Source organism: Cyclopterus lumpus, chromosome 9 (assembly GCF_009769545.1).
Source record: "Cyclopterus lumpus isolate fCycLum1 chromosome 9, fCycLum1.pri, whole genome shotgun sequence".
NCBI lineage: Eukaryota > Metazoa > Chordata > Actinopteri > Perciformes > Cyclopteridae > Cyclopterus > Cyclopterus lumpus.
In genome coordinates this window covers 5,865,238-5,878,357 of record NC_046974.1, presented here as the reverse complement: position 1 = coordinate 5,878,357, position 13,120 = coordinate 5,865,238, and the positions used below count along the sequence as shown (strand labels likewise).

Below are 13,120 nucleotides of genomic sequence, written 5' to 3'. Positions count from 1 at the left end.
TAAAAAAAAAAGTGTCAGGTAGTGGAACTAAAATTATCAAAACTCTCACCCGCCTAAAGCCAAAATGTGAACTTTGTCTCCACCTTGTGGAACAAAACAGAACACAACTATACCTGAACATCAACAGCATCAAATGTATATTTGGATATATTGACTGAAAATATGTGTTCAAAAAGATATTAAATGAATGTAACATTATCCTGCATCATATCATCACAACTGAAGGAAGCACACCATATATTTATGAAAGTAACCAGTTTACTATGAAACACAATGAAGTAATTGTTTAATGTCAAAGATGAACAAGGTGAGATGAGGCTGTCTGTGGTTACGTGATTTAAAGTCACAGCCTCTTTAATGCAAACTTAAGCTTGTTGCTCATTGAGAAAGAAATTAAATAAAATGATCACAGTAAATCTACTCGCCTGTTCTTGAAGGATATTTACACCACAAACACCATTTAGAACATAAAGCCTCACAAACACAGTTCTGCCTATTTATGCTTTAGTTCCTCATCCTGTGCTTTGAAAACATATTTATATTATACAACAACCAACGAATGTGTCTCTTTAGTTCATTTGCTGAAAGAGATCAAATCTTATTTTTTCTTTAACCTTGATCTGAACATTGTTTTATCATTATGATTCCTACCTCAATTGTCTGTAATCAACAAAAACAACAACAAACACCTCCGTGATAATAATACTAATAAATCACTTCGACCCTCCATGAACATCACAGAGAAATATCAGGTTGACAGATTTTGATTTCAGCAGTTTTAGCATCACCAGCATTTCCAATATAAAAATATGGGAAGAGTTCCTCAGTGAAAGTGTCTCTGAAAGTGGAGATGTGAGTCATGTCTTCAGGGTCATAGAAGGACACCTTCCCCATGTCATAGTCCAGCTGGACTCTGATCCTCTGGAGACTCTTCTTCACTCTGACAGCAGCTCCATTAGTGTATTTTCCCACTGAGATGACATAAACACCAGAATCCATATGCTGGAGAAGCAGATATCTTTCCCTTCCTGTCAACTGACTCTTTAACCAAACCTACCAACCAGACAGGATAGTCTCCCACCTCCACATCCCAGCTGTGTTTCCCTGAGCTGAAGCCCTCAGATCCCAGAACCTCTGTATACTTAGTGAATCTCTCTGGATTCTCAGGAAGCTTCTGGTTTGTGTCTCCACGTCTCAAACTGGTCAGATCATCAGACAGATGGAGACTGCAGCCTGCAGTGTTTGGGTCCAGAATGACAGGACTGAAGTGGACCTTGTCCTTCATCTTCTCCCAGACTCTGAAGGACAGGTTGCCCAGGTGTTTGGCCACATCTATCAGCGCTCCTGAGACCAGCTGTGGATCTGACCGTGAGCTCTGGACTCTGGCTCTGGTCTGAGTGGGTTTATAACTGCTGAGGAAGGACACGTTGTGTTTCTGCAGGTCTTCTTCAACAGCAGAGATGCTGTCTGACAGAGAGGAGATCTGCTCCTGAATCATCTCCATCTCTCTGCTGATGGGCTTCCTCTTCTGCTCCTCTTCCTCCCTCAGAGCTGCCAGTCTGGACTCCTCTTCCTCTTTCAGGAACTGGTGGAGCTTGTTGAACTCTGCTCTGATCTGCCTCTCTGTGGACAACAGCTGCTCCTTGGAGTGTTGAATCACTTCCTGGTATGTTTCCTCCACTTGTTTGTGTTTGCCCCTCTTGTCCTGCAGAGACTCCAAGTCAGATCTCAGCTGGTCCTTCAGGTCACTGACTGCTTGTTCTAGAGGAACCACCTTGTGACTCTGGTGGAGATGAAACTCACAGACAGGACACGCAGCTTTCTGCTCGTCCTCACAGAACCAACAAGGGACTTCTGGATGTTTCTCACACACAACCTCCTCTTTCTCCTTCTCTTGTTCCGTCTCAGGTGAAGCTTTATTCTGCCTCTCAGCAAAGGAGTCAGCCAGTTCCTTCAGTACAAAGTTCACATTTGGATCTTCTTTTGAGGATTTCCTTTTACAAAGGGGACAGTTTTTGTTTCCAGCTTGTTTCCAGAATAGTTCCAGGCAGCTTGAACAGAAGCTGTGGTTGCAGCTCAGAGACACAGGATCTCTGAACGTCTCTGAACAAACGTTACAGTTCAGGAATCTTTCAACAAGAACTATTTTCTCAGCCATTTGTCTCGGTATATAAATGATCCTTCAATATCAAGACTCACCAGGTTACTGTCCCGTCTCTTCACTGCTTTAAATACTCCGACCGTGTGTTTTCCAGCAGAGATCTCAGTCCCTGTATTGGCGTCTCAGCTCTGCTCAACAATGACAACATCTACTTTTATTTTCAATAACCTGTGTGACAGGTTTAATTAACAGGAAGAAATGCTGCTATGTCATGTAGTCACCAGCAGGTGGAGTCATGATGTCTTTCTGAGGTAAACTTTCTCTTCTTGATTAAATACAAATTCCATATTTAAGCAGCTGTTGTTTTAAAGTTGAGCTCAAAACTATTGTCTCGTTTTTTGTTCCACTAAATAAAATGATAACTGATCATAAAATGCCACAAACAAGGAGAAGAGTGTTGTGTTGAGGACTGAACATGTCAACAGGCTCACTGACACTAAACCAGTTTCACAGCATATTTCATTTTTTCAGCAGCTGTAAGATGTTCTGATAAAATGTCTAAAAGACTGTGTTCATTTCCTCCAGGTGGACTAAATACTGATCACACTCTTCACCTGCACTTATAAGAACCAACGCTGAGGTTTTAATCTGATTTGCTTATCTCATTTTCTATATTCATCAAAGTCAAAGGGGCCAAATGTTTAGTGTGATTTATTTAGTGAGTATTTATAAAAACATGAGATCAAACTCACTAATATGACTATTGGTTTTCAACATTGTGTCTACTCTATCTAGAAACCTTTTTATCTCATTATTAAGATTTTTTTTTATCTCATTAAGCAGAATAATGACAGCGGCTACAATAGAATAGTGATGATAAAAGCATTAATGAAGTTATTGTACGTGATGCACGACTTCTACCCACAATGCTGTGCAAATTACACTAAGTAGCTGGACAATCCTCCTGTCCATGTTACCAAATCCAAAACGTGGGACAATATGATCAAATCAGACGGTGACACAAACACCACGTCACTTACTCTCTTCGTGAGAGAGAGTTCTACATAAGTTTTGACAAAGTTTGTTGAGGTTGGGCGTGTCACATTTCTTCTTTCTGAGTTTTACAAAACTTTTTTACAAAAAATTTTACAAATTGTCTCTGTCTGTCTGTAACTCGTGCGTATAATAACGTTGTGGGACACAAGTTAATGCACTCTTAAAAAGTCTGTGTGAAACGTCTATATTTGGACTTTTACAAGTTTCTCATCAAGGTGGCGAATAATATATTCGCCGTTGACGACGACGAGGCATGTGTTTATTTATTTCTGCATCGTAGTAAAACTTTTCACTCTGGAGTGACACACTCTTGTATATTCACACTGACACACTATGTTGGCATAAGCTGAGTTCTCTTTCCATGTTTTTAAAATACCTCTCAAAAACTGGAGTCCTAAAATGTCCAGGGAAGAGATGGAAACAATCATTAAACTCCAAATTACAGCAGGCTGCTTCCGGTAAAACACTTCTTTTTTTATTTTAAACCCAGGCCGTGTACATTTTAATATTTGGTTTTCCAGACCTGAAGGGTCTCTGTCCAAAATGAGCTTTAAAAGGAAAAAGGAAGAGAAATATTGACTATAAACAATGCAGGGTCAATGTTTAATCTCTTCACCCATAAAAAGATGGAAGATAAAATACCCATAAATGAAATCCTCCATAAAAGCAGCTCCTTAAGGAACCTCTTTCCAGGGAAACGTGTGTGTGAATGTTGTACTAATAGACTGTAACATGGGAACATGTCTGCTGAATCTTCTTATTAAAGTCATATACACTTTTGTACAGAACAAATATTAGAAATAGATCATGTCCCCCCCCCCCCCTACATCTCTTCCATTAAGAGGATATTTTAATATCTAATTAAGAACAGGAGGTATAATTACAGCAAACAAAACCTGTTTAAATGTTCATATTAACGTGACTATTGATTTAAAACTGAGACGTGTGCTGTTGCTGAATACCTTTGTCTGAAATGATGGACCCATTGTTTAAAAAAATACTGTTAAATCTGCCACTGTTAATGTAAACTGCGTAAGTGTATAGCAACCGTTGCTAAGGGAGCTTATCGTAGCGAAGGGTCACTTTAACCTTTTGACCCCGTCCAAAAAAAGACAACACAGACAATCGTCCCCTTGAAATCACTGGAACTGAGTACTTTTACTTTTAGTACAATATTGAGGTACTTTACTTGAGTATTACATTTCTCTGCTACTTTATACACATCTGCTCCACTTCCTTTCAGAGCGACATATTTTACTTTATACTTCACTGAGTGTGTTTGACTCCCGATGTTATTTTCACACGCTAAGATTTTACATTAAAAACATACAAACAATTCATAAAATATGATGCATTTTTTTATTTCTTTTAAAGGTGACGACAAGTTCCAACTTTCGTTGCCAGTTGAACTTTTCGTAATTATTGTGCCGCCAACGTCCTTATTTATTCTTATTTTTAAAATAGTGTATTTTGGTTTTCCTAAAAATCTTAACTTTTTTTTTTTTTATATTCTTTTTTTTTAACTGTGGCCTTATTGTCTGTGATCTTGTATCACAGTGACCCGGAAATATAGTCGGGACATTTTTCAATTTTCAATTTAGTTTATATTATATATGGCCCACAATCACAAATTGTACTTTGCAATCTGTACACATACGTCATCCCTGTCCCGGGACCTCACATCGAATCAGGAAAAACTCCCCAAAAATAACTTTTCAAAGGGAAAGACCCAACCGGTCAATGAGTTCATCAATGCGAGGAACTGGATAGGAATAAAACTGACAGAGATTGAATTCAGATAGCGAAAATCTATGCAAAATCTTATGGTGCCATCTTTCCTTGGAACTAAGACAATGGGGTTACACCACTCACTTCGCGATGCCTCAATGATGCCCAGGGACGGCATCGGCTCTATTTCCTTTTTTTAGGGACACCAGGAGGCGCTCAGGGAATCTGTAGTTCATTCTTCTCACAGCAGTATATTTTTTTTAAAGCACAATGTTGTGTGCCGTCAATTTTTGTACAACCTGTATCTCGTAACAGATACAGTACTGTTATCTGTTTGTTGTTTACCATATTTATCTTTAAATTATGTCTCGATGTTCACTGTTTTTTATTATATTTATTCTTTTCAAAGACTCACGCATGACAAACTGCTGAGAGGTGCTGCTGGTGATCCACCTGTGCAGCAAAGAATAACGTGGACTTTGTCTCCATCTTGTTGCCGTTTACAGGAAGTAAAACGTGTCCGTGCCATCACTTCCTGTGATACACAACAATGTGTGTGTGTGTACAACCCTCAGTGATTTATGTTTCTAATGTGGAGAACACACACACAGTGAGGTTCAGACCAGTGAGAGAATCAATACAACTCCATCAACATTAAACAAGACGCACAACTCTTTATTGCTCACATGTTTACAGCTACTGAGCCTTCATCAGGAGCTACGAGGTCCATTCGGGTTCCTCTAGATGCAGTCGCTTCATTAGTCACGGGACTTTACTGAAGAACATCTGGCTTAATTCAGCTGGACTGTCCAGAGAGTTTCACTGAGGAATTTGTTTAAATTAATTTAACCATTTAAGATTAATGATTGTCTTTTGTTATAAACTGGTTGTATAATTATTTTTCATTATTTGCATTCTTTGTCATTTTGTCTCATGAATATTTCACAGATGTTTGTAAAGAAACTTGAAACAACCTCACACAGAAGATTCAGATTAAAACTGTTTTTATTTACACGTCATTAATCATCATCCAAGTGATGCACATTCATAAAGATATAGTTGATTAAATGAAAAAAATAAAATTTTAAACTAAGTGATCACAAATATTGTTATATATCGTTTATGTCACTGATCATGTAAAAACTACAAAAATCATCATAAACAGTATAAAAAATTACAGACTGAATCAAAAACATTTACATTGTTATGATTCATACTGTTAACCTGATTTTAGAATTGTATATGCTGTACGTATTTTGGATTTTAAGATATTATATTTACACTTCACACTTGTTAAAGAGCAATTTCTCTCAAAATGAATACAGTTTGATCTTATTTTAAAATAAAACACAATTAAAACTGTTCTTTACACAGAATAAAACAAGGAATCAACTTGGAAAAATATCATAAAACAATATACTGATGACCAGATTACTTCACACTTTTATCTTTAAAATTATATGATGATGTCATACAGTTAACATTTATTTTTGTGGATTGATTTTTGAATAATTTAATAATAAACAGATCCTTAACACTTAATTTCTTAATGTATTTCGAAAAATACATTTCAGATTAAAGTAAAATGTAATGTTTTTAACAGTAAATTGCATGAAAACAATAAACAAAGAGAAACATATTGTTTATTATTAATTTGCAACATAAGAGACAATAAAGAAAAACATTTTAAATCCTAGAAATATAATCAATAACAGTCAGAATGTGTTTTGATTCACTGAACCTCTGAGACTCTGAGTGTAACGTGTAAACAACTTGAAATAAAACAATTAAAACGGTTCTTTACACAGAATAAAACAAATAATCCCCAAATAAAACATTCTTAAATTTGTTTTATATATCATAAAACAATATGCTGATCACCAGATTACTTCACAGCTTATTATCTTTAAAGTGTTTTATATAATAATGTCATACAGTTCAAACTTATTTTTGTGGATTGATTTTTGAATCATTTCTGTTTAACAACAGATCCATAAAACTTATTTTCTTAATGTATTTCTGAAAAACAAATTTAATATTTAGTGTTTTTTTTGCATTAATCATTCGCAACATTAGAGACAAGATGCTGATTTAGTTATTATTGAATAATCATTTGTTTCTGTGTGGAAGTTTATGATCTGATGATGTGATACAGTTTGAGTATTACATATATCAGTTTATGTTATAACTGTTGATTGTATTGATTATATCAATGAGATGTTGACACACAGTGAAGTCTAAATAAACACAAACATGTCTGAACATCACAGAGAAATATCAGTTTGACAGATTTTGATTTCAGCAGTTTTAGCATCACCAGCCTTTCCAATAGCGAACCACGGGAAGAGTTCCTCAGTGAAAGTGTCTCTGAGAGTGGAGATGTGAGTCATGTCTTCAGGGTCGTAGAAGGACACCTCCCCCCTGTCATAGTCCAGCTGGACTCTGATCCTCTGGAGACTCTTCTCCACTCTGACAGTCTTACCAGCTCCATTAATGTATTTTCCACTACGATGAATTAAACACCAGACTCCATATGCTGGAGAAACAGATATCTTTCCCTTCCTGTCAACTGACTCTTTAACCAAACCTACCAACCAGACAGGATGGTCTCCCACCTCCACATCCCAGCTGTGTTTCCCTGAGCTGAAGCCCTCAGATCCCAGAACATCTGTAGACTTAGTGAATCTTTCTGGATTGTCAGGAAGTTTCTGCTTTGTGTCTCCACGTCTCACACTGGTCAGATCATCAGACAGATGGAGAAAGGGATCTGCAGTGTTTGGGTCCAGAATGACAGGACTGAAGTGGACCTTGTCCTTCATCTTCTCCCAGACTCTGAAGGACAGGTTGCCCAGGTGTTTGGCCACATCTATCAGCGCTCCTGAGACCAGCTGTGGATCTGACCGTGAGCTCTGGACTCTGGCTCTGGTCTGAGTGGGTTTATAACTGCTGAGGAAGGACACGTTGTGTTTCTGCAGGTCTTCTTCAACAGCAGAGATGCTGTCTGACAGAGAGGAGATCTGCTCCTGAATCATCTCCATCTCTCTGCTGATGGTCTTCCTCTTCTGCTCCTCTTCCTCCCTCAGAGCTGCCAGTCTGGACTCCTCTTCCTCTTTCAGGAACTGGTGGAGCTTGTTGAACTCTGCTCTGATCTGCCTCTCTGTGGACAACAGCTGCTCCTTGGAGTGTTGAATCACTTCCTGGTATGTTTCCTCCACTTGTTTGTGTTTGCCCCTCTTGTCCTGCAGAGACTCCAAGTCAGATCTCAGCTGGTCCTTCAGGTCACTGACTGCTTGTTCTAGAGGAACCACCTTGTGACTCTGGTGGAGAGGAAACTCACAGACAGGACACACAGCTTTCTGCTCGTCCTCACAGAACCAACAAGGGACTTCTGGATGTTTCTCACACACGACCTCCTCTTTCTCCTTCTCTTGTTCCGTCTCAGGTGAAGCTTTATTCTGCCTCTCAGCAAAGGAGTCAGCCAGTTCCTTCAGTACAAAATTCACAAATGGATCTTTTGAGGATTTCCTTTTACAAAGGGGACAGTTTTTGTTTCCAGCTTGTTTCCAGAATATTTCCAGGCAGCGTGAACAGAAGCTGTGGTTGCAGCTCAGAGACACAGGATCTCTGAACGTCTCTGAACAAACGTTACAGTTCAGGAAACTTTCAACAAGAACTATTTTCTCAGCCATTTTCTCAGATATAATATCTATAAACAGCAAGACTAAATTACAGATTACAATCCTTCTGATTGTATGTTTATAGTAGAGATACTTCACCCTGTAATGGCGTCTTTCTGCTCCGTTCACCAACCTGGAAATCAGCTTTAAGTTTCACTTTCTATTCTTTTACCTAAACAACTAACAGCTGACATTTCATTTTATTACCAGCAGATGGTGCTGTTTGGTTTATTATCGAATGATATAGCAACTTTCGACAAGAAGTGCTTGAGCATTGTTCCATGTAAAGAAATACTTTTTTTTAAAGTGAAATAATAAACATAATCTAATGCATTGTCATTGCAACACTTTATTACTACAGAAATAATTTAAAATACAACATTTCATAAATTACTTTGACATGTTTTAGGAAATAATCAGCACATCAAATCATGTGTTAAACAACCAAAGTAAGTTGGTTATTTTAATCGTTGATTATTTTGTTGATTAATCAATTACTTGTTTGGTCAATTAAATGTCATAAAATGGTGAAACGGTCTTTCTCTCTTTTCCTCTTCTTGGTGTTTGTGAGAAGACGGATGAACCCAGTCGGGGGACAACGGGTCATTAAATGTGTGATATCATTTATGCACATAAACCCTCTCTCACAACTGCTGATAACTCTTCAGAATGAAAATGAACCTTTACAATATTAAAACCTCAATTTCCCAAACGTTGCCGTATAAATATAAATAAATACAACAGAAAGCGTCATAGCGTCGCTAACCTGAGCTAACAGTTAGTGTACCTCACAACGGCCACTGGAGTTCGTTTAATGGCACGGATCCACATTCTCCTCCTTCTAGGGTTTTATTTCTCGGGGGGCGTTCCCCTCAGGGCGGGACGTCACCTGAGAACTATTAATTGAGAAAGTAAGTACCAACAATCGATGCTTCTTTATGCGTCTCAAATTACAGATATTATTCGCCACACGTGGAGCAGGATCATAATCAAACTCCGAGATGCTCGGAAATAAAAGAATACAGAAAAGAAAAGAAAATTCCCCCAAAAATTACATAAAATACTACAACAATAACTCAAATAAACTTCCTGCTATCGAGTGAAGAAAACAACTTCAAAGGGTTCTTGTCTTTAACAAGTTTCAGTGACTTACTGAAGAGGTTGACCTCATTCTTCCAATGGATCAAAACTGGCTTTAGTCTGAAAGTGTCTGCATTCATGGAAACGTCGCTTGGCATCGCGTGGCTAATGTTATCTGTTCTAAAACCAGAGCCTGGTGTTGTGGGCGTGGCCTATTCAGCTTTAAGGCCGTTCCAAAGTGCTTCGACAGGAACTCATCATGCTACTTCGATGTGCTCTCCAAAGACAGAAATCATTGTAAAGTCTTTTATTTTGTGCAAAAACATTTCCTCTTAAATTACACAAGCACATAAAACCAATATTTACATCTGCATTGTACACATCAGAAATGTGAATGAAGAACACAAACATTAAAAAAAAAAAAGGACATGACCGTGAACAACTCTAAGAATCCCCCCCCCCCCCTAGTTACCACCATCAGGTCAGTTTCACCAGTCTCTCACTGGCCTCCCAGAGTTTTTTGGCCACACCAGCGTCTCTGGCGAAAGGACGCAGAGTCGCCGCTCGGCAGTCGGCGAAGTAACCCCCGTTGTGTTTGGCAGCTTCATCTGATACGGCGCAGTAGATGACCGTCTGAGCCCCAACCTCACACGGCACGAAGAACATCCACATGATGACCTGCATCAGCATGCGGAACAGGACGGAGTAGTGGCACGTCCACCCGCTTTGGACAAAACCTGGAGCAGAGATGTGACACATTCATGTGTCAATAGTGTCAGGAACACACACACACACACACACACACACACACACACTGCATGTTCAATAATGCAAATGGCCTGTAAATAAATACATTTATTATAAATATAATAGGAACATATAAATGGACCGTAAATGTACTGACCCAGCACTTATCTTAAAACAGACCTCCATTTGAAATGAGAAGTAGGGCTTTAACTTATTTCTTAACATGAATTAGTTTCATCCATGAAATGTGAGAAAATAGAATGAATTCATCCCATTTTGTCACGTAAAAATGCTTTTTACAGTAACCTGTATTGTATTGTATTGCAACGTCTTCAAAGCAAAGGAGGTGGATAGCGTGCACATGCAACCCAAGTCGGGTACCGGTGCAGCACACAGAGCAGCACTTCTCACCAGGGTGCACGGCATAGGAGGTCACTCCTTTCCCTTCGGTGATGCGGGCCACCTCCTGACTGAAGTAGATGTTCGCCAGCTTGCTGCGGCAGTAGGTGAAGAAGGGCAGCAGGTTGTAGTTGAGGTCCTGGAAGTCCAGTTTCTGGTATTTGTAGCTGGAGCATGTGAGGGTGACCACGCGGCTGGGGGCGCAGTCCTTCAGGCGAGGCAGAAGCAGGTTGGTGAGGAGGAAGTGGCCCAGGTGGTTGACGCCAAAACACATGCTGAAGCTGTCGTCCGTCCATTCGAGGACACCGGGCATGCCTGAGGAAGCGCCACAGGAGGTGGAGAGAAAAACAGAAAGATCTTAAGACACCGGACAAGAAAATTTGGTCACCTCCATCATCTGGCCAATCAAACTTCTTAACTCCCTCTTTCGGAAGGAACGCATTTCCTCATCTTTCCGTCTCCGGTGATATTGTTTCTTAAGGTGTCGGGTGACTCCCACGTGTTTGACGGGCCTCACCTGCATTGTTGATCAGGATGTCGAGCCTCTTCTCTCTCTGCAGGAAGCTCTTGCAGAACTCGCGCACGGAGCGCAGGTTGGCGAGATCCAGCTCCATGTGAAGGACGTTGAGGCTGCGGCTCCTGAACTTGATCTCCCTCACGGCCTTCTCAGCCTTGTCGGGGTCCCTGCATGCGACGATGACGCGGGCGCCTCTCGCTGCCAAGGCAACGGCCGACTCCTTGCCGATGCCAGAATTGCCACCTGCAAAAGCAAAATGGACAAAAGATAGTAAATTCGCCGGTGGCACTACGATGTTTTGCTTAAATAGAAATATAATAATATTAGTAATACCACTGTGACAACTAAATGTCCCTATTAAAGGTAAAAGTATAAAAGCATCAGCACCAGAATATACTAAAAGTACTGAAAGTAGAAAAAATGTATGTTATACTGTTGAATTGCAATTATTGTGTTCCCCCTTATCTAATAATACATTATGTGTTACGTGTTGACTATATTTCATCCTTCAGTACCGTACTTGAGTACATATACTCAAGTTACTTTCCACCACTGAGTAAAATCCACTAATATTGTATTTATATTGACATTTATATGTTGTATTTACCTGTAATAACAACTGTTTTGCCATCGAGTCTTTTCACATCGGTGCAATGCCTCCTCTTTTTCATCCATTTCATGATGAAAAAAGCAACTAAAGACGCGAGGATCGTGTAAAGAAAGTACATGTTGGTGCTGCTGACGTCAGCTAGCTAGCTAGCCGGTTAGCTTGCTAGCTAGTTGACTAAGAAATACATCGTTTTTTTTCAACCGCTATTTTCCCTCCATTCCGGTTCCGGTCGCGGTTAACGTGGCGGAGATGACCCGGGACGAATTGAGAAAAAAAACTCCAGAAGACGGTTTTATTCTTTTTTCCTTTTTTAATACGACCTCCGATTCATTCTGAGCCACTGCAGAGAGATGCGGAGCGACATGCGCATGCGCCAAAGCGCAAATCCCGCAGGGCTTCATATCGCGAGAGTACAGTACAGCAACGACGGGATTGAACGGTTACATTGAAATCCTGAAAACTGATAAACACGACAGTGTGGATGTTGAGAAGCACGCATATTGTGTGTCGGTATGCCTGACACATTTGTGTTTATATTTTAAACCTGCAAACGTACTTTGACCTTTACTTTGCCTGCTTATGTATAATTTCCCTACTGCCTTTGGACATTTTTTAAATGACCTTTAAATCTCTACACACCTCAATGCCATCCATGATGGAGGACAGGTGTGTGTGTGTGTGTGTGTGTGTGTGCGTGTTTGCAACTGTAACTCAAGAGATTTCATTGAGCAAATTGAACTTTTATTATTTGCTCACAAATAATCTTAGTTTCACAAACTGACACATTTTTTACTTTGGATCAACAAAACATCTGGTTACCCAACAAACCGATTCCTTGTGTGTCCCCTTAATGTTAGTCCACACCAGTAAAGCAGACTCGGCCTTGAGGATTTGTTTTTTCTCAGTGCTACATTTATGTAAATTGAATATCTAGTATGTCTTTCATACTATTTCTCCAACAAAAGGTCTCATGGTCTCTCTCTCAGGGCGCCACAGCCACATATCTACCTTGAGCATGCTGCTATTAAAGCCTCAGTTTTAGCTTAATCAGCAGATAAAGATCATACTTTCTGTCTTTTTTCTCATGCTCTTCGAAAAAATATTATTATTACTCTTTTATATATATATATATATATATATATATATATATATATATATATATTTTAGACTATTAATTACTTTCAGCCCTAGCTTGAACTTTGATT

General features: G+C 39.3%; 2 protein-coding genes and 1 pseudogene across 2 annotated transcripts; all 3 read right to left on the bottom strand.

Moving 5' to 3' along the window:
- Positions 1 to 6: 6 nt before the first annotated feature.
- On the bottom strand, positions 7 to 2,313 carry LOC117736448 (annotated as a pseudogene).
- Positions 2,314 to 5,891: 3,578 nt separating this feature from the next.
- On the bottom strand, positions 5,892 to 8,713 carry LOC117736447 (zinc-binding protein A33-like). Its single transcript, XM_034541798.1, has 2 exons — positions 7,087 to 8,713; positions 5,892 to 6,160 (listed from the first exon to the last, which is right to left on the bottom strand). The coding sequence occupies exon 1, from the start codon at positions 8,572 to 8,574 to the stop codon at positions 7,150 to 7,152; it is 1,425 nt and encodes a 474-aa protein (XP_034397689.1). The 5' UTR covers positions 8,575 to 8,713; the 3' UTR covers positions 5,892 to 6,160; positions 7,087 to 7,149.
- Positions 8,714 to 9,934: 1,221 nt separating this feature from the next.
- Positions 9,935 to 12,282, bottom strand: si:dkey-174n20.1 (uncharacterized protein LOC796174 homolog). The gene is made up of 4 exons (XM_034541461.1): positions 11,913 to 12,282; positions 11,306 to 11,548; positions 10,801 to 11,103; positions 9,935 to 10,379 (listed from the first exon to the last, which is right to left on the bottom strand). The coding sequence occupies exons 1-4, from the start codon at positions 12,031 to 12,033 to the stop codon at positions 10,120 to 10,122; spliced, it is 927 nt and encodes a 308-aa protein (XP_034397352.1). The 5' UTR covers positions 12,034 to 12,282; the 3' UTR covers positions 9,935 to 10,119.
- Between the last annotated feature and the right edge of the window lie 838 nt (positions 12,283 to 13,120).